Source organism: Leuciscus leuciscus (genome assembly GCF_965113295.1).
Source record: "Leuciscus leuciscus genome assembly, chromosome: 1".
Classification (NCBI taxonomy): Eukaryota; Metazoa; Chordata; class Actinopteri; order Cypriniformes; family Leuciscidae; genus Leuciscus; species Leuciscus leuciscus.
This window is the reverse complement of record NC_138725.1, coordinates 9,299,833-9,320,533: the sequence shown is the minus strand read 5'-3', so window position 1 is coordinate 9,320,533 and position 20,701 is coordinate 9,299,833. Positions and strand designations below refer to the sequence as shown.

Here is a 20,701-nt window from a genome sequence, read left to right as displayed (position 1 = left end):
AGAGGTGGTGGAGAAGATTCACACTTATGTTTCCAAGAAAATACCATGTATTTTGTTTTCTTATCATTCAGAACTAGTTTTAAAGAGAGGAGGTTGCGCTGAACTATTACAAATGCTTCCTGCACCTTTAAAAAGCAACTATCAATGGAGGATGCAAAACAATAAATTATGGTGTCATCTGCATATAAATGAATACTTGCGTCTGATAGGTTATCACCAAGATTGTTAATATATAGTGTAAATACCAGGGGACCCAAAATGGACCCCTGCGGCACACCAGATTCAATACTGAGCCTATCAGAAAGAGACCCCTTAATTTGCACCCTTTGGCACCTATTCTTTAAGCAGTTCCTAATCCAACCTAATGCGGTTTCAGAAAGACCGATACTGTGTAAACGCGATAGAAGAATACCATGATTGACAGTATCAAAAGCTTTAGTCAAATCAATAAACACTGCAACACATGATCTTCCATTATCTAGGGCACAGGTAATGTCATTTAGAACTTTCATAGTGGCAGTTACCGTACTATGATTCTTTCTGAAACCGGACTGAAACCTAGACAAAATGCTGTTACTAACCAAAAATTCCTTTAGCTGTTCGCTGACAATTTTGAAAATTTGGGCTTTAACTGATAGCTTAGAAATCGGTCTATAATTATTTAAGTTGGTTGGATCACCACCTTTCAACAGGGGTACAACCAGAGCAGATTTCCAAACATCAGGGACAACATTCTGTTCTAATGATAAATTGAAAATATAAGCTAGTGGGCCAGCAATGATCTCAGCAGCTACTTTCAAAAAATATGGCTCAACTTCATCAGGCCCCGCAGACTTCTTAATGTCCAGGTGTTTTAAGGCCTTTAAAACTTCACTTCTTAAGATTGGAGAAAAGCTAAAAGTATGGCTATCTTCTCTCAGAAGAGGAGATGGATTTGGTATTTGGTATGGTTCTGCTGAAAAAACTGGACGTGACCTATCATAGTGTCATACGCTTTGTTACAAATGCTCCTTACAACACCCACCACTGCAAGCTCTATGCACTTGTTGGCTGGCCATCATTAACTACTCGGCGTTTAACTCATTGGTACCAACTTATCTACAAGTCTCTGCTTGGTAAAGTCCCACTGTATTTAAGCTGTTTAGTTAATATTGCTCTACCTACTCGCAGTCTACGATCTAGTAGGTATATCGCCTTAGTCATCCCGAAAGTCTGCACATCATTTGGCCGCCAATCCTTCCAGTTTGCAGCCGCCAATGACTGGAATGAATTACAAAAAACCTTAAAACTTGAAACACTCATATCACCAGTTGCCTTTAAATTACTCCTTTCTGAACATTTCACCGATTTATGTACCTGCTAATTGTTCTCAATCTTCTCTCTCTTATGCTATGTCCGCATTGCACAGTGGACTTTTTTCATCTGCACTACTGTCATACCTGTTGACGTTCTTGTATTATTATTATTATTATTGCTCTCTATTCCTTTAAATTCTTTTTCCCATAATATCGCAGTCTTATAATCCATGCACTTAAATGACTTATCGGTTAGATACACTTTAATAAGGTACACTTTATTATTGTTATTATTATTATTATTTTATTTTTTTTTATTTTTTTTTTCTCTTAAAATACATTTGCTTGTGCCTTAATTATGTTGTTCAACAGAACCACATATACCTTATCCTTTTTCTTGATTTTGTATTGCCCTATTGTGTTTCACTGTAATTTGTAAATTTGCACTCCTGTGTTTTGTGTATTTATTATGTAACTCTATGTTGTCTGGCACATTTTTCGCCTTATCTTGGCCAGGTCGCCGTTGCAAATGAGAATTTGTTCTCAATCGGCCTACCTGGTAAAATAAAGGTAGAAAAAAAAAAAAAATATATATATATATATATATATATATCACTCACTGAAATTTTGTTAAAAATAGAACCTGAAGAAATTAAATGCTTATTAAAGCTATTTACCATATCCGTCCTATTAGTAATAAGACTATATTGTACCAAAATTTGATCAGGAAAATCATTAGATAACGTGGAGGGAGAAAGTGACTTGATGGTTTTCCAAAATTGAATAGGATTATTTAGAATTTTTGACGTTTCATTTAGATAATATTCAGATTTTGATCTGCGTATAAGAGCTGTACATTTGTTTCTCAATATTCTAAATGCTACCCAATCTCTTTCTATATCCGATCTCCTCGCTGTGGCCCAAGCCAAGTTTCTTTCATGAAGGAGTTCAGATAATTCATTTGAGAACCATGGATTATCACGGCCTTTTACTCTGAATATCCTAACAGGTGCATGCCTATTCACAATCTTCAAAAATAAAGTGTGAAAATACTGTGCAGTGGTCACATCAGGTATTAAAAACAATCTATCCCAGTCAGATGCAAACAACTCATGCAGAAACCCTTGAGTATCAAACAATTTAAAGCTCTGTAATAATTTGTAATAATTTGTAATAATTCTAGGTTTTACTTTGGGAATTTTACAATTCCTTATAGCAACTACAGTACAATGATCACTGACATCATCAGGAAAACCCATGTATAGGTGTATTTATGGGGTTTATTTATTAGTATAATATCTATTAGAGTGGACTTGCTTGGGTTCTTATGATTAGGTCGTGTAGGTAAATCAATAAATTGAGTAAGATTCACAGAATCACAATATGCTTTGAACTGATCTGAGTTTGATGTCAATCAATTCCAATTCAAATCACCCAATAATACAAGATCTTTAGAAAGCAGGTCAATTAAAACAGCTGACAGTGAGGTAAGAGCATCACTGATAGCTGCAGGAATATGAAGAAATATGAAGATAGTATCCGTACGTTTTGATGGGAGATGCATGTGGAGACGCTACAAATGAATCGCTTTGTCTTCTTGTTAAAGTAAACTTCTTGTAAACTTGTTAAAGCCTTTAAAATAGCTTTAGAAGTAATTGATCTCAGAGGATAAGCTGCAGGGTAACATGTAGTCTGACACATTACAGTGAGTAAATAAGCATGTCCAGCCTTAGATCGTGGTAAAGGACCAACGCAGTCAATAGTCAAGTGTGCAAAAGGAGTGGTAACTGCAGCAATAGGCTGTAAAGGAGCCAATGGAACTTCTTGATTTGGCTTTCCAGTCATTTGACAAGTATAGCAGGACCGTATATAGTTAATCACATCTCGCTTACATCTAGGCCAATACAATTTCCTAAGAACTCTCTCATAGGTCTTTCGTACCCCCATATGACCAGCCATGCCCTGGTGTGAAAGCTGTAGGAGGTCTTGACGGAAATTAAATGGAACCACAATTTGGATCCTAGGATCGAGTGAAATGTCGGAGGTTGTTGTCTATGAAGCAATCCATCTTGAAGAAAATAGAAGGGAGATGAAGTCTTGTCTCCTACTTCTTGAGCTAAAGAGAACAATTCTTGAAGAGTATCATCCGCCTGCTGTGCTTTGATAAGGTCATCTCGAGTCGCACTATAAAGCGGAGATCAAGACGTGTTAACATGGTCATCACAGATAAATGGACTTTCTGACATAGAATCAGACTTATCAGTCTTATGGTCATCAACAGCATGTGACTCATGAACAGGAATCACATCTTCCACATCCGTACACACAGTACAAGGAATTTTCAGAAACGGTATTCAGTCATTGGTCTGACCTGCCCTGTTAATGCTACAGGAATGAATGGTTACTGAGTAAATAGGCCAAGTCTTTTTTATACAAGGACAGTTTTCATCTATATACTTTTCGAATTTTCTGTTATTCTGTGTTCATTATATTGGGAAAGGTGATCCTCGAAATGTTTGTAAACAGTCATTGGTGGCCCATGAGTTGCAAAAGGTTGAGAAAACCTGTGCTATAGGGCTGGCACTAACGACTACTTTTGTATCTCCTGTTTTGTGCTCTTCTGTCTATTGTCTAGCCCTTCCCATCTTGTTACCTGATTATTGATTAATTTGCCCCACCTGCTTTTCTCATTGCCTTCTTTTATTTGCTTCCCTATTTAGTCTCCCTGTGTTTGCAGTCCTGTGCTGGTTCGTTGTGTATGTTCCCTTGTGTTTCAAGTTCCTGTCTAATGCCTGTCTCCGGTTGTCCAGGAGAACCTGACTTCGGTGGTCCCAATCCTGGTGGTTGAGGAGAACCTGACTTCGGTGGTCCCAAGCCCAGTGGTCCAGGAGAACCTGACTTTGGGGGTCCCAGGCCTGGTTGTCCTAGAACAGTCAGACTGGACTGTCGCAGCCCCAGTGGTGGCTGTAGAGGCAGTGTCACCGTAAACAGAGGAGGAGGAAGGCGTTCTCCGTCCCACAGGGCAAGGAGGCCACGCCAGAGCTCCTGGCCCTGCCGGCACCGGACAAGCTGGCCGCCCCCGAGCCAGTGTCTCCGGACAAGCTGGCCGCCAACGAGCCAGTGTCTCTGGACAAGATGGCCGCCGCTGAGCCAGTGTCTGTTCCTGAGCCGGTGTGTGGAGCTGTTCCTGAGCATAACTCCACAACTGCCTTTAAGAAAATTTTGGGAGGGGGCAATGGGTCCTTTGACCTGTCATCTCTGCCCTGGCCAGCCAAAGGTTTGTCTCCGCCCTGAACTGTCTGGTCAACCCTGGCCCCCTGCTCCACCCTGGCCGCCTGCACAGCCTGCTTCGCCCTTGACACCTGCTCCACCCTGGCCCGCAGCCAAGAATCCTGACCCGTCTGAGTCTCCTTCCCAAATCTGCCCCCTGGATCTTGTGTACTGCAGTGAGGACCATCTCAAAATACCTGAAGTGTAATACATGGAATAATCCACTGGGTTTTTTGGCGGTTACTCTGTAACACAGGTAAATTGCAATCAAGGATTTTTTCAAATTTAATACTCCGCTTTAATCGAGGAATCGTGACAGCCGTAGTCTGCTATCAGACCAGCTCTTCTCTTCCATGGAGATGAAAAATCCATCTAAAGCACATAGATTTTAGAAACACACACACCTTTTAAAACAGCAAGGATAAAGACAATTAGGAAAAATAAACTACTGACACTGAAATGAATTCGTATTGACCTTGTTTAAAAGCTTACTTTTCTAGTTGATCACTTAAAGATGTGAAATTGCAATCTAAATCCAGTGTTAGTTCAGTCTAATTGCCACGTGCTGAGCAACAAAATCTCTTCTGTAAGTTAGTCACAGTGAAATCACTCCATCGCCACCAGTGTAAATGTCCAAGTTTTGTACCAGAAGCTCAAAGTGATCGTATTTGGAACAAAATTATCATACACAAGTCAAACGTACAGAATACAGCTATTTATTGACCAACAACTTTTTGACACACATGAAAATGACTTTTTTTGCTAAAATATCAACCTCAGCTTGGAAAAGCGGAAGGAACCCTTTACTTTTTGTTTTGTTTTTTCTTCTTCTTGTAAAACATACAGAGATGACATGTTAATGATACACAACTTTGTATACAATATACAAAAAGAACATTAACTTGTGCTCATGAGAGAGTCATTCTCCATGATGATTGGCCGAGAACACATAACGTGAGATGAGATGAAAGACATGCGTATTCAGGTTCTTCTCACGGTAGACGTAGAATCCACAGCTAGATCAATGAGAATAGAAGCCCTATGATTACAACCACCATCATTTGAAGTGGCACACAATTCTGAAATTAACGTACATTATGGGATTTTTTTTATTATTATTGATCGTAAATCGAACAGAGGTCAAAAATATTGTACAAATACGATAATTATTGTACGTCTGGCAACACTGATTTCCACTTATAGCTGGTGTGTGGTGATGGTTTTAACAACCGTGAGTCTCGGGCTGGTTTGTCTTCTGTTGATTATCATCATACTGCGGTATTTCATGATCACAGCAGAGAGAGACGAGAAGAAGAGTTACAGGAACACAGCTGAAGAGTTTGATCAAACTAAATACTGCATATGTGGTTTCAACACTGCATGGGTCTTCATGTGTCGCTTCAGGTAACATTCAAAATAGAAACTCTTCCCACACTGATCACACGTGTGCGGCTTCTCTCCATTGTGGATCCTCTCATGTGTTCTCAGATTTGCTGACTGACTGAATCTCTTGTCACAGTGTGAACACATGTAAGGTTTTTCTCCAGTGTGGATCCTCTTATGTGTTTTCAGAGATGATGGCTGACTGAATCTCTTGTCACAGTGTGAACACTTGTACGGTTGTTCTCCAGTGTGAATTCTCTGGTGCAGTTTTAAACCGTATGCTGTAATAAAAGTCTTGTCACACTCAAAGCACATGTACTCTCTCACACCAGTGTGAATTTTCTCATGTGCATGTAAAGATTGCAGCACTGAAAAACTCTTTCCACACACAGAACATGAATGTGGTTTCTCCTTCGTATGAACTGTCAGGTGTGTCTTCACGTCTGATGCACTAAAAAATGTTTTGCCACACTGATCACATGAGAACGGCTTCACTCCGGTGTGGATCATCATGTGACGCTCAATGGATGATAATCGACTGAAACTCTTCCCGCATTGATCACATGTGAATGGCTTCTCTCCAGTGTGGATCCTCATGTGAATCTCAAGACCTCGTTTGGTTGTGAGACTCTTTCCACACTGAATGCAGATGAAAGATTTATTGTCTTTTCTTTTCTCTAAAAATTTACTTTTAGTCTTTGAGCGACTCAAAGGTTTTCCTCCAGGTTGGACATGATGTTCCTCCTTCACTTCACTCAGTTCTTCATTCTCTTCCTTCACTTCACTCAGTTCTTCATTCTCTTCCTTCACTTCCATCAGTTCTTCACTCTCCTCCTTCACTTCTCTCAGTTCTTCACTCTCCTCCTTCACTTCTCTCAGTTCTTCACTCTCCTCCTTCTCTTCACTCATTTCTTCACTCTCCTCCTTCACTTCCATCAGGTCTGACATGAAAGAAAAATGTATTAAATAAGTTTTTTAGTGCATCAAAACAATTCCAAGAGAGAAATATGGACATGAAAGGACCAGTGAAAGGACATGAAAGTGAGCCCTGATGTAATAGTAGAAAGTAGGGGTTTAACCCTCTGAGGTCGACAAACGCGCGGGCGCGTTTTGCTGGATTTTCTTCACATTGTAGCACTATAAACTTAAATTACTTAAAAAAAGAAATATAAAAAAATAATCTGTGATATTTCTACTTTTGTATGTGTCCACTTACAATCAAATCAAAACATTGTGCTTTTGTAAAATAAAGAGAAAATAAACAGGGTGTGCGTTCTGCCTCTCCGTCGCGGTGAACTTTTTTTTCTTGAGCACGTCTATAAACTGAAACAAAACTCAGCGAATACTTGTCACACATTTATGAGCCATATACCTTTATAAACATTTAAGTGTGTACTTTTAAATGATCGGATTCAAACTGAAAACAAATATTCTCTGTTTAAGTAATTTGTATAAAACCAACAAGATGTCCAGCTTCTCAAACGCTTGCTCATTACAGTTAATTTGGCCACGCCCACTCGCGCAAAAGAGATTGACATGCAAATCTCCACATGGAACGCGAACTCGCTCATTACCTAAACAACAAAACACCACTTCACTTCACTTTTCCTCGAGTTTGAAAGACACGCCTGAGCTTACATTGGATTTAGGCTACATCAGAAGAAGAACGCGATTTGAAGACAAGAAAGAAAGATGTAAGGTAAGAAATTCTTACATATTAGTTTGTTATTGTTGCATAAATGTCACGTTGCAGTTGAACTGTTGCTAGATATATGGGGGAATATTATAATATTTAGACCCATGTTTACTGTTACTGTGTTTGTGGATATCTGCTCAAACGTAGATATGTATATAGGCCTAACCATAATGTTTTATATTTGAGCGCGATCGCGTTTGAATGTATCATATTTTGGATCGCGATCGCGTTTGAATGTATCATATTTTGGATCGCGATCGCGTTTGAATGTATCATATTTTGGATGAAAGCAAAACGCACCAAACGGCTTCATGTTTTTACTATTATCTCATTTCATATCATAACGAATGGAAACATTTGAAGTAACATGATAATCAATATATTTTTCTCTAGCTTAGTTGTTACTGAAACTGTTATTATTATTTTATCCAGCACTGCGCATAGCTTATGCCTACAAGGCACAACAAACCTGGTGTTCATTATATTATATATTGTTGGAAACATTTGTGTGTATGTGTGTGTGTGTGTGTGTATGTATTCTTTGAATTTTTAAAAAGCAATTTTAACCAGAAAAATCTAATATTTATTCCAAAATCGTGCAGGACTTTCTCTTGATATCAGTATGTTCACTTTTTTTTTTCAGGGCCCAGATGCCACTGAGGACTTTCATTCACATGAGTCTCTGTACATGAACATGGTAAAGTGAAAATCAAACACCTCGGAAATGAAAGGTATGTACAATGTTTTTAGGAATGGCCCAAAGGTCTCTGTCTTTGGATCACTGTTTTCAAGTGCTTTTTTGGCATTTGTTTTGTATCTTTGGATTATGTTTGTGTTGTAAATAAATCCAAACAATTTAAAAGCCATTCTTTTTTAAATCTCCTCATTTACAGTATTGTGCAAGGTTGCCCAGAATGACAGGGCCTGATAGCTCCTAATAGGGCCGTTTTGTCTTTCTCAGGTGTGAAAAGCTTACATATTAATGACCTCCGCATAAAGCTTTTTCACACAAAACACATCGTAAAATTTTTTAATCAATATATTGTCTTATCTGAATGAGCAGTCAGGGTGATTTTCGATACAGCAAAAATAAAGAAATGCCAGATAATTTTTTTATTTTTTAAATTAAAACTAACATAATAAAGTATATATATATATATATATATATATATATATATATATATATATATATATATATATATATATATATAGGGGTGTGCAAAGCAGCCGGTATTTGTATCTGTATTTGTATTTGTTGAGGGGGGAAAAGTATTTGTATTTGCATTCGAGTAAAATTCAAAATAGGTGTAAAATCCAGTTTTTTTGTTACACTTCTAATTTACGTTATAGTGTAAGTATTCTTTAATTATATCCATTATAATAATTATAGATATGCAATATTGGTTGATGTTTTTCCATAAATTCAGCAATGAACATGTAAAGGAACGTCATTGAAAAGAAAATAACATAACAACCATTACCTATGTTAACGTTACTCTGTCAACAGCCTATTGTCTAAATTACCGAGCTGACAGAGCTACTAGTGTTGTCACGGTACCAAAATTTCAGTATTCCGTACCAATACCAGTGAAAATCCGCGGTTCTCGGTAACAAAGCTTAATTTAGATTAAATTTACATATATTAAAGTTTATATCACGGTTACAAAGATAGAAACTGTAGTATTATTTTATTATCTACATTAGATAAAATTACCTAACAATAAATAATAGTTATATACTGTCGCAATTATTCTCCTTGGGGTTAATTTAAAAATACATTTTTAAAATCAAAAGTTAACATTATTTATGTTAACATTATTTAATGCACAATGAATGAAGTGAACAAACATGACCAGTGTGTTTGTATTAAATAACATTCACAAACATTAGCCTAATTGATGTTGTAAAAATATATTGTTCACTCAATGTGTTGTTGTAGATAACGCATTAAGTAATGTTAACTAGATGTACCGCATGGCGGTACAAAATATGACCGCCGCTCAGGCCTGCACTGGCTTTCCACAAAAATAAATGACGTGGAGCAATTTGGCTGTATTGCGTGTTTATGTATATACCTAAAAAAAATAGTAGTATGTGCATGTCTGTCTGTGTGTGTTTGTATGTGTGTGTGTGTGTGTGTGTGTGTGTGTGTCTGTGCGTGTATGTATGCGTGCGTACATGTGTGTGCGCGTGTGTGTTTGTGTGTGTGTGTCTGTGCATGTGGATTTGTATGTGTGTGTATGGGTGTGTGTCTGTGCGTGTGGATGTCAGTGTGTGTGCATGCTTGCGTTTGTTTGTATTCCTGCATGTGTGTGTGTGACAGTTAGGGTTGCCAACTTCAGAAAAGGAAAATGCGGGACAATCGTGGTTATTTATAGGAAAATGAGGGACACTCAAAATATTTGTACTGTATCACACAGTGTACGTCATTTCAGTGTCTGCAGTTAAGTTTGTGGTTATCAGACATAAACACATTTGTATTGCTTAACCTATTTATGTATTTAATTCTAAAAATAATTTTAATGTCATACATGAAAAAAGTAACATTACAAACAAACCATAGTTCAAAATAACAGCATTTATCTAAAATAGAAAGCTTTTTTAACATTATACACTAGGCTTACAGTTCAAAAGTTTGGGGTTAGTAAGATTATTTTTTGGGAAAAAAAATAAAGTAATTGCCTACTTTTATTCAGCAAGGATGCATTACATTAATCAAAAGTGACAGTTAAGATAATGTTACAAAAGCTTTCTATGTACTTTCTAAAAGCTTTAAAACATTAATAATAATCAGAAATGTTTTTTGAGCATATTATTCCCTCAGGTAGATTACATGTTTTCTTGCGTGGCTGGATGTTAGACTCATGAACAATAATCACTTGTTTGCATTCGCCAAAATTGATTAGCCGAAATCAAAACGTGGACAGTGAAAGGAAATTACCGTTAGCGCGAGACGAGTCCGGCTTGAAGCGGAAGCGACCAGACGGCAGAGGATGTTCGCAAATCAAACAATGATTTGTCTCAAAACAGTGATTAAAAAAATTTACATTTGAGATTAACAGCTTGAGGGCAATTTCATCCGTAATGTCAAAATAAAACCGGCCAGACAAGGCGCATCTCAAACAAGCCTTTTCTCAATCCATTGTCTCAGTTTTTACACAAACTGTAGCATTGACTGTGTTCATCAACCCTGTTACCAAAGTTACTGTAAGAAGAATCTCTATAACTATGAATAACTTAATTTAAAATAACTGATATTTGACAAATACAACTTTATCAGTAACTTGGTGTTTACTGATTACTCCTAAAAATATATATTTTGTAAACTATGTTGAAAATGACTAAAATTCTGTTAATGTTGTTGCAAATTGGGAACCAGATATATAATAAATGTAAAATAAAACAGTTAAAATAGTATTTCGCTTGATCTGATGTTGAAAATCAATATAAAAATGTCTCAAACCTCCCTTTACTGAGCATTTGTTGAAGAAAACCCAGAAAATTCTGTACCGTTTCATAGTTGAACTGTTTATCTAAATGTGCTGAAGTGCTTGAATGTTTCTAACATGAATGTTCTTCAGCATCATGAATGAATGAAGAATAAACACCAACCTCTTTGTTCTTCAGGATCTTCAGTGTGTTTCATTCTGCAGGGTTCTGGATCACTCATGTTCTCACTGTCCTCTTTAATAAACTCAGTCTTTGCAGATATCAGCTCTTCCTGATGCTCTGATGCTCGTCTTCACTTGTAGCTGATGGGAATTTACAGCATTTATTGGGGAATTACTGTGGGAGGAGCTTCAATGATGATGTAATTACAGTGGGAGGAGCTTCACTGATGATGTGACTGTGGGAGGAGCTTCACTTATGATGTGACTGTGGGAGGAGCTTCACTTATGATGTATTCCAGCGTGGGAGGAGCTGATCGGCCAAAATAAAAAATATCAATTATTGAGTTTGTTTTTATAATAAATTACTCTAAGCATTGTAGCAGGATTTGTGAATTTTAATAGGTATTGCGAACCTACAAATACACTTCCAAACACATATGCACGCACACACATACATAGAAGTCCAAAGCGCAGAGGACGGAAAGGACGCAAGAATACCCATATATGGGAAACAGAGATATCAGCGAAAACCCCCGTCTGAAGCAAGAGACGATTGATGTTGCAAGGCTCAGTCATGAGACTGAGTTCCTCTGGAAAAAACCCAAGAAACTGTATTAGAACAATGTAACCCAGTTCCGTATAAATATGACTGCATTTTCGACTGTACGTTGCTGCATTTTTGATTTTGATGTCGATTGCATCCCTAGAGAGAAATCAAATCTCTTCTAGTTTAAACCTAGCTGAATTTCGTTTGGTTTAATTTTGCTCTGCTGTATTATTGTAACTTGAGAAACCTCGGATGAGAACAAGTTCGTATTTACTCCAATTGCTTGAACTGCTTTAAGGTAATTAGCCTTTGTAATATTCACTCATACAGGACTGCCCTGTTGAGATTGAATAAGCTGAAGTTTTATAACCTGTAACATTTTCTTTTTAATTTGCTACGAGTTTTAATTTTGTGTAACCAGTGTTTTAATCTTTTGTATAAATAAATTTTTATTTCTAAAAGACAATCACTGTTAAGTTTTTACTTCAGCTATTACAAACAGTTCTAAAAAGCAATAGACAGAGCAATTTATTGATCCTTTTCTAAACAAAGAAAACAAGGATTCCAAGAGAAGTTCTGCTGGATGGTAAGCATGATTTTTATTCATATGTCTAGTAAATGATGTTTATTATTGTTTCCTGGGAGTGTAGGGACTACACCTAGATTTACTGGTATAAATTATAACAAGCTAATGAGGGAGTTATATCTATTCTGACCTGACAGCAAAAGACCACCTAGACACAGTGATACCAGGGGTTATTCAGGAAAGTGAGAGTAATACCAGATCTCACCACATGGGGGCTCGTCCGGGATTGGGTCAATGTCTAATTGCCCAATAAAACCCACAAGAACCTAAGGGAACAATAGTTTTCAAAAAAAAACTAAGACAACGGCTAAATCCAAATGCAAAACAATGTCTCCTTAGTGCTTTGAGGAAGTTACTGAAACAGTTATTTCCTCCTAACCTCAGTAAATATCTCGGGGACGCCTGAGATAAGATTGTTGGTTGGGCACGACAGAGGTAACAAGAGATCTCAGAGGCAGCGCTGTAGGACCATAGAGTACCTAAACTAGAAACCTCATATAAAGAGATTGTTACCAAAAAAGAGCCTCAGAGGAGTGTACAGATTCACACAGTCATGGAAAAAATAACCAATATTACTTTGCTATCGCAAGACCAATTAAATAAAAAATTAAAAGATGCAGGGCTTGTAGGTAATGAGGAACTACTGGCTACTGATGATACATTATATACTTCTAATGAAGCTGGATTAAGTAAATTAGTCCAGGTAGTAGGCCATAAAAGTAGAAGTAAAAAGGTTACCGTTGAAATTGGGGATAGTGATATTACTGTACCAATAATTAAAGGGACCGACATAAGAGTTACCAGGAACGGTGTTCCTGACCCAGACGCTTTAATCACGGCTGACTCCCCCACCCCTTCAGAATACACTGACAGGGAGGGAGCGGCTGGAATTGACTATGGTCATGTAGGTTTAAACTTTGACATGACGACGGTAGAGACGGGAGCTATTCCTAAACGTAAAAATATATTAGCCGGATTCAGTCCCCTGATAACAGGGGAAGAAACATGGGAAAAAGAAAAGACAGGTTTTAGGCCCTATAAAACATCTACAGATAGAAAAAACAAAGAAAGATATCAAATAAAAGTAGATGAAGAGTCAGAAGGAAGCTCGAGTTCAGAGTATACTGAGGATGAGGAAATACCTCGAAGAAAGATTATTAATTACAAAAAATCTAGAAGCCAATCTCGCGAGAGGCGAAGTAGCTCTCATCAGAGAGAACATGACAGGCTGGGAGGAAGGACATTTTTGACATGTCCTGGTCTCATTTTTGCTCCCAGAGATTCACAGTTATCAGCTGTAAAGGGAGCGATGCAGAAAATAGTGAAACTAGCTTGCGGACCTACTCCAGATGAAATTCTGGATATGCCCGGAACTAGTTCTAAGGCAAAATTAGATATGCTGGCAGAACAGCTAGACTGCATGCAAAAATCTTTGTGTTACTTGTTATTAGGCGAACAGAAAAAAGAAAAACAGGAACCAACAGTTAATGATGTGTGGAAACTCAGAGAGGCCACACATCAGGAAGCACCACCTAATAAAGAAAAAGCGCCCAGAAAACAACAAAAGTCGAATCAGGGCGATAACTTAAATAAAAGAACTATCAAAAAGGATAGGAATGAGAAATATGAGCAAAGGGAGGTTAAAGAAGAGGAACCTTCTGATTCTGTGTCTGAGTCTGAGAGGTCAGAGTCTGACACAGAGGGGGAGAGTGACAGTCAGGAAGTGCCCTCTCTGATTAGCACACAGATAGATCTGTCTCTAGTAGCGGCCGTTGCACGGCAGGAAAGAGAAAGAAAAGAGGGGACATCTAAAAAAGAAATGACTCCTAAGCCCAGGCGTGGTCCATCGAGACAGGCCAAGGGTGATGGCATTACTACAATTCAGATGTTACAGAATATGAGATTTCCAGGTGCAAAGGATGATAAAATGCTAAAAGCAAAAATGGTAGCTGATTTAGGAAAATCCATAAATGCTACTAAATCACTGATAGAGCAAATGATTAAATTCCATACAGGATTATCTTTAAAGCTAGAAATCCTAAATGCCCATCATGCACAAGTCTTAGGGACAGATGAGGAAGAGGAATTTAGAGAAGAAGTAGAATCAGTAAAAGCTACAGGTCTGTGGCCTTATATTTCTTATAAAGCCAGCGAAGGCTGGACCGAGCTGGAAATGGTAGCCAAATTGAAGAAACTAGCTCCTGAACTGCCGGGCTGCCAGGTGATAGCAAGCTGGGGATCAGAGACTGATTGGACAGAGCTATCTAAATTTGCAGCTAGATATGACAGAGAATGCAAAAGAAGGAAGAAGTTGAAAGAAACACAAGGTCAATTCAAAAGCAGACCAGCAGAGGGGGTTAGGGTCAAACCAAAGACTGATTTCAAGAAGTTTAACCCAAAATCCAGTGAGGGGAATAAAATGAAACCTCAGAGAAATGATTTTACGAGGAGTATAGATAAGAAATTTAAACCACAGACCAGAAAAGTGCAGAATAGAAAGCCGGAAAGAAATAACAAATATATTGAACCAGAAGACTGGGCAAAAATGAACGAAGAACAGAGAAAAGCCCATATCGAAAAGAGGAACAAAAAAGCAGAACCAAGACAAGAAAGGACACGCACTGTCAAAACCAATAGAACAGAGAGAGAGAAAAAACAATAGGACATAAGAGCTCCAGGAAAAGCGACCATTGCCTCTAGTTTAGTGGAAGAATCGAAAGACCAAGAATTTTTTATTAATTATAATGGTATCAGATTTCTTTTAGATACGGGAGCTGAGGTAACGACAGTAACAAAACTAGATGCGAAAGTTCGTCGAGACAAACTTTAAGTTGGCTTGAGAAAGTTTGGACCAGAAAGTTTTTTGCTAGGCGGTTGCTAGGATGTTATGGGTGGTTGCTATGGTGTTGCTAGGGTATTTTGGGAGGTTGTTAGGGTGTTCTGGGTGGTTGCTAGGTGGTTGCTAGGGTGTCCTGGGTGGTTGCTAGGGTCTTTTGGGTGGTTGCTAGGGTGTTTTGGGTGGTTGCTAGGGTATTCTGGGTGGTTGCTAGGTGGTTGCTAGGATATTTTGGGTGGTTGCTAGGGTCTTTTGGGTGGTTGCTAGGGTCTTTTGGGTGGTTGCTAGGCGGTTGCTAGGGTGTTCTGGGTGGTTGCCAGGGTGTTTTGGGTGGTTGCTAGGGTATTCTGGTGGTTGTTATGCGGTTGCTAGGATATTTAGGGTGGTTGCTAGGGTCTTTTGGGTGGTTGCTAGGCGGTTGCTAGGGTATTTTGGGTGGTTGCTAGGGTATTCTGGGTGGTTGCTAGGGTATTTTGGGTGGTTGCTAGGCTATTTTGGGTGGTTGCTAGGGTGTTTTGGGTGGTTGCTAGGGTATTCTGGGTGGTTGCTAGGCGGTTGCTGGGATATTTTTGGTGGTTGCTATGGTGTTTTGGGTGGTTGCTAGGGTGTTCTGGGTGGTTGCTAGGCGGTTGCTAGAGTGTTATGGGTGGTTACTAGGATGTTTTGTGTGGTTGCTATGGTGTTGCTAGGGTATTTTGGTTGGTTGCTAGGGTGTTCTGGGTGGTTGCTAGGTGGTTGCTAGGGTGTTATGGGTGGTTACCAGGATGTTTTGTGTGGTTGCTATGGTGTTGCTAGGGTATTTTGGGTGGTTGCTAGGGTCTTTTGGGTGGTTGCTAGGCGGTTGCTAGGGTGTTTTGGGTGGTTGCTAGGTGGTTGCTAGGGTGTTCTGGGTGGTTGCTAGGATATTTTGGGTGGTTGCTAGGGTCTTTTGGGTGGTTGATATGGTGTTACTAGGTTGGTTGGTAGTTGTCACAGATGGTTACTATGGAGTTTTTATAGAGTTCTTACTTAACTAATCGCTATTAGCATGTAGCTATTCACTGCTAGCATGTGTAGCATGTTGAAAGTGCTGTTTGCTAGCATGAGTCAAAAGAGTCAAACCTCATCTCTATACGATGTTCTGATACAGAGATATAGGTCTTGCAAAACGGTTGCTAGGGTACTCAAGTTTGGTTGCTATGGCGTTGCTTTGGAGCTGGTATATTTAAATTAAGAAGTTTAAAGTGGTTTGAAGTTTAAAGTAGTTTAAAGTAGTTTGAAGTTTATGATAGATAGATAGATAGATTGATAGACAGACAGGCACACACACACACACTAACTCGCTCACACACTCACTCAGACACACACACACGCACACTCAGAGTTTATGAGTTTAGAGTTTATAAGTATAAATTGATGAGTTTATAAGTGTACGAGTTTTTGAGTTTAGAGTTTATAAGTTTAAATGAGTTTTACAGTTTATAAGTTTGAGTTTAAGAGTTCAGAGTTTATACATTTATGAGTTTAAGAGTTCATAAGTCTATGAATTCATGAGTTTATAAGTTAATTAGTTTATAAGTGTATGAGTTTAGAGTTTATAAGTTTAAATGAAGTAAATTTAGTAGTTTGAAGTTTAATTTAGTTTGAAGTTTAATTTAGTTTGAAGTTTAATTTAGTTTGAAGTAGATAGATGAGTTTATTAGTTTAAATGAAGTAAATTTAGTAGTTTGAAGTTTAAATTAGTTTGAAGTTTAAAGTTTAAATTAGTTTGAAGTTTAATTTAGTTTGAAGTTTAATTTAGTTTGAAGTAGATAGATAGATGAGTTTATTAGTTTAAATGAAGTAAATTTAGTAGTTTGAAGTTTAAATTAGTTTAAAGTTTAAATTAGTTTGAAGTTAAAAGTTTAAATTAGTTTGAAGTTTAATTTAGTTTGAAGTTTAATTTAGTTTGAAGTTTAATTTAGTTTGAAGTAGATAGATAGATGAGTTTATTAGTTTAAATGAGTCTCAATGGCTCATATAGTATATAGAACGGCAGTTTGGTTTAGTCTTCAAGGGATTTAGATTTGAATTTTTGTCGGTTGGTCAGTTTGAAAAAGTCAATGGGAGTTTTTCCGAGTTTTGATCGTCATTTTTAGGAAAACCGTAAGTCCGATCAGTTAGAAAAGATATAGCATACCGAGTCAGAATAGTCTGAAGGTCTGAGCCGAGTTTGGAGTATGTAGAGTTAAAGCTCTAGGCTGTATTAAAGTTATATTTTTTTAGTCTCAGAAGAAGAAGAATAATATTAAGTTTAAGTACAATATCAGTAAGTTGGCTCTCTCAAGCCAACTTAATTACCCGAAGGGGCAGTTAAGTTAAAAGGAAAATACCGGGTTTTTGGTTTTAGTAATGAAATGAAGCCAGTAACCAGAGATAGGTATTATTGGCAGGGTTTACATTGCATATTAGACAGCTCGAATTTGATGTGTCTAAAGGATGCCATTCTTATTAAAGAGATGAATGAAAAGATTACTGATTCTGACAAAATAATTAGATGGCTTAAACCGGTCGACCTGGAGTCAGAAATGAATAGGGTTATAAACGAGACCCTATTACCAAAGGTAGAGCTGAGAAAATTGTTGGAAAAATATAAAAATCATTATGCAAAAAGCAAAAATGATTGCGGAAAATTGTCCGACAAATATGAACATACCATTGTAGGTGGAATTCCAGCACCACAGAGGCAATACCCTCTAAATAAAGCAGCATATAAAGAAATAGGAGTAACAATAGATGAATTATTGGAAAAAGGGGTAATAAGTATAGGAGAAAATTGTCCTACTAATTCCCCGATTCAGGGCGTGGCCAAGGGGGATGGTTCTTGGCGTTTAGTTTGTAACTACAAGGCTTTGAATAAATGAACGGTACCGGATACCAGGTATTTAATAAATGCGCGGGACGCGACAAACGGTTTGAATGGTGGCAAGATATTGTCTAAAATCGACTTAGCTAATGGTTTTTGGTCAATACCATTAGCAAAGGAAAGTCGAGGGCGGACCGCCTTTACCTATGAGGGCAGACAATTCGTCTTCAACCGTTTAGCTCAGGGATTACGCAATGCTCCAAACGTTTTTCAGGCTTCGATTCTAGAGATTTTACAGGAATTGCCGATTACGGTTTATGTTGACGACGTTTTAATAGCCACTCAGACAGTGGACGAACATATGAAGGTGTTGGCAGAAACGTTAAAAAGACTGACAGATGCAGGTTTTCTTTTGAACTTGAAGAAATTAGAGTTGGGAAAAGAAAAGGTTGACTTCCTAGGGTTTGAAATATCAGGTGAGGACCGAGGTATAGCTAAATCAACCCAGGAAAAATTAATTGAATTAAAAAATAAAACTATAACGAACTTGAGAGAATTACAAAGTCTCTTAGGAAGATTAAATTTTGTAAGAGATTTAATACCTGGTTATAGTGCTAAAGCAAAACTGCTGTATAAAGCCACTTCAGGAGAAGATTTTAAATGGGACGAAAACCTTGAGAAAATCAAATGTGAAATCATAGAAATGGCTTTAAATTCTGGGAGGATCATCAGAAGAGATCCTGACAAAAACCTTATAGTCAAAATTGATAACACACCCGAAGAAATGGAAGTTGTGTTATTCAATGAAGGTAATAGTAAAAGCCCAGTGATGTTTATCTCTCATGAAAAACCAGCTACTCAGAGGAAACAAGAGAATTTGTCTGCAGTAGATATATTAGCCACGGTAGCGAGAAATTTGCTAATCATTAAATCATTGGCTGCAGAACGATCTATAATAGTCATTGCCAAAAGTGAAGGTATTGAATTATTGGCCAGGGAAGCGAAGAATTTAGTGAATGAAAATAAGCGTGTTCACACTTTTACCTGGTCAAAATGGACTAAATTAATCAGTGACAATCAGATAGAATTTAGACATGAAAAAACTCCGAAAAAGGAGAAAAAGACTTTGATTAACCCAGCACATTTGTGCTACTTTACTGACGGAAGCTCAGAGAAAGGACAAACGTGGTGGGGTTTTCTGGTGAAATTGAGAGGTAAAATAATCCACAGAGAAAAGGGAAGGTTAGAGGATGACAAAAGTGCTCAGGAAGCTGAAGTTACTGCAGTTGCTAAGGCGTTATCGCACATGAGAACTAATAATCACGTTAGGTGTTTATTAATCACAGATAGCGAATACACGTATTTAGGATTAATTGAACACCTGGATAGGTGGGAACTTAATAGTTTCAATAACGCTAAAGGCAAACCGTTAGCACAGGCAGAATTGTGGAAGAGCATAAGTGAAAATTACAAGGTTGTGAAACCTAAAGTATTGCATCAATCAAGCCACACAGTTCAGACAACGCCTGCAGCAGTTGGAAATAAGGAAATTGACCAATACATACGCATACGTGCGATTACTAAACAGAGTGAAGGGGACTTGCTGCAGAAACTGCATGATGAGCTGTTTCACCCTTCAACAACATATCTTGCGAAATACTGTCAGCAGATGGGCCTACACATTCAGAACTTGAAAACTAATTATCAAAAGATTAAGCTTAACTGTCCTGATTGTAGGAAAGGGATGACCAGTATATATCATGATTTTGGAAAAATCAAAACTGATAAGGAGAATGTTGAAATAAGTGCAGACTTCGCTGGGCCTCTTTTTCCGAAGACAAAGAGGAAGAACGTTTATTTCTTAATTATTGTGGACAATTGCTCTAACTTTATACAACTTTATCCATGTCAGCAAGCAACAAGTGCAGTTGTAGTAGACAGCCTAAAGACTTGGATTAGATACCGTGGAACGCCACAACGTCTGAGAGGGGATAATGCGCATAATTTAACCGGTCGTGAAGTAGAGACCTTCTGCAAAGAGCAGGGTATTACTTTAATTAAGTCGGTTAAGTATGAATCGTGCAGCAATGGCTGCGCGGAACGGGCTATCAAATCGGCTAAACAGTGGTTTGTCAAGAATCAAGGCCTAGGTGAGTGGGATACTTTAATTAATGAATGCACCCATTTCCTTAATTATAGGGTCACGAAGACCAATAGAACTTGTGAACCAGCCGACACAAGCAAAAACCCGTTCACGGTAGGAGATAAAGTATTTATCTTATTAAAGCAAAAACAGGGACGTTTCCGTAGCAAAACGGGGACTGAGGATAAAGTAGTTGAATTAACTTCAAATACTACTGTTAGATTAGAAGCTAACGGGATTTGGTCCATCAGAAAGCTTGTGAGAAGCAAAGATTAATTTATTGAACATGAGTAAGGTATACAGACCAAAAGTAAGTTTCCAGACGGACGCTAAGTGTCCAGCAGAGGGCACTGTTGTAGTGTGTAAAGACTTTAGTGACTCTTTCTTAGTAAAGATATGGCATAAAGACTGTGTTACAGGAACTGCAACAACCCGAAGGAAACCTACTGACTGTGTGATCTGTGGCAAACAGGATATTTGTCAACTCCTCTGGGAAGGACCTAGGGAGGT

At 38.0% G+C, this 20,701-nt stretch overlaps 2 protein-coding genes across 2 annotated transcripts in view; one reads left to right on the top strand and one right to left on the bottom strand.

The window, feature by feature from the left end:
* Positions 1-20,701, bottom strand: part of LOC309492428 (uncharacterized protein) — a 291,943-nt gene that overhangs the window by 12,106 nt on the left and 259,136 nt on the right. The gene's annotated exons all lie outside the window — the stretch shown is intronic.
* On the top strand, positions 13,613-19,393 carry LOC309492235 (uncharacterized protein). The gene is made up of 2 exons (XM_082161109.1): positions 13,613-15,176; positions 17,531-19,393. The coding sequence occupies exon 1, from the start codon at positions 13,698-13,700 to the stop codon at positions 15,048-15,050; it is 1,353 nt and encodes a 450-aa protein (XP_082017235.1). The 5' UTR covers positions 13,613-13,697; the 3' UTR covers positions 15,051-15,176; positions 17,531-19,393.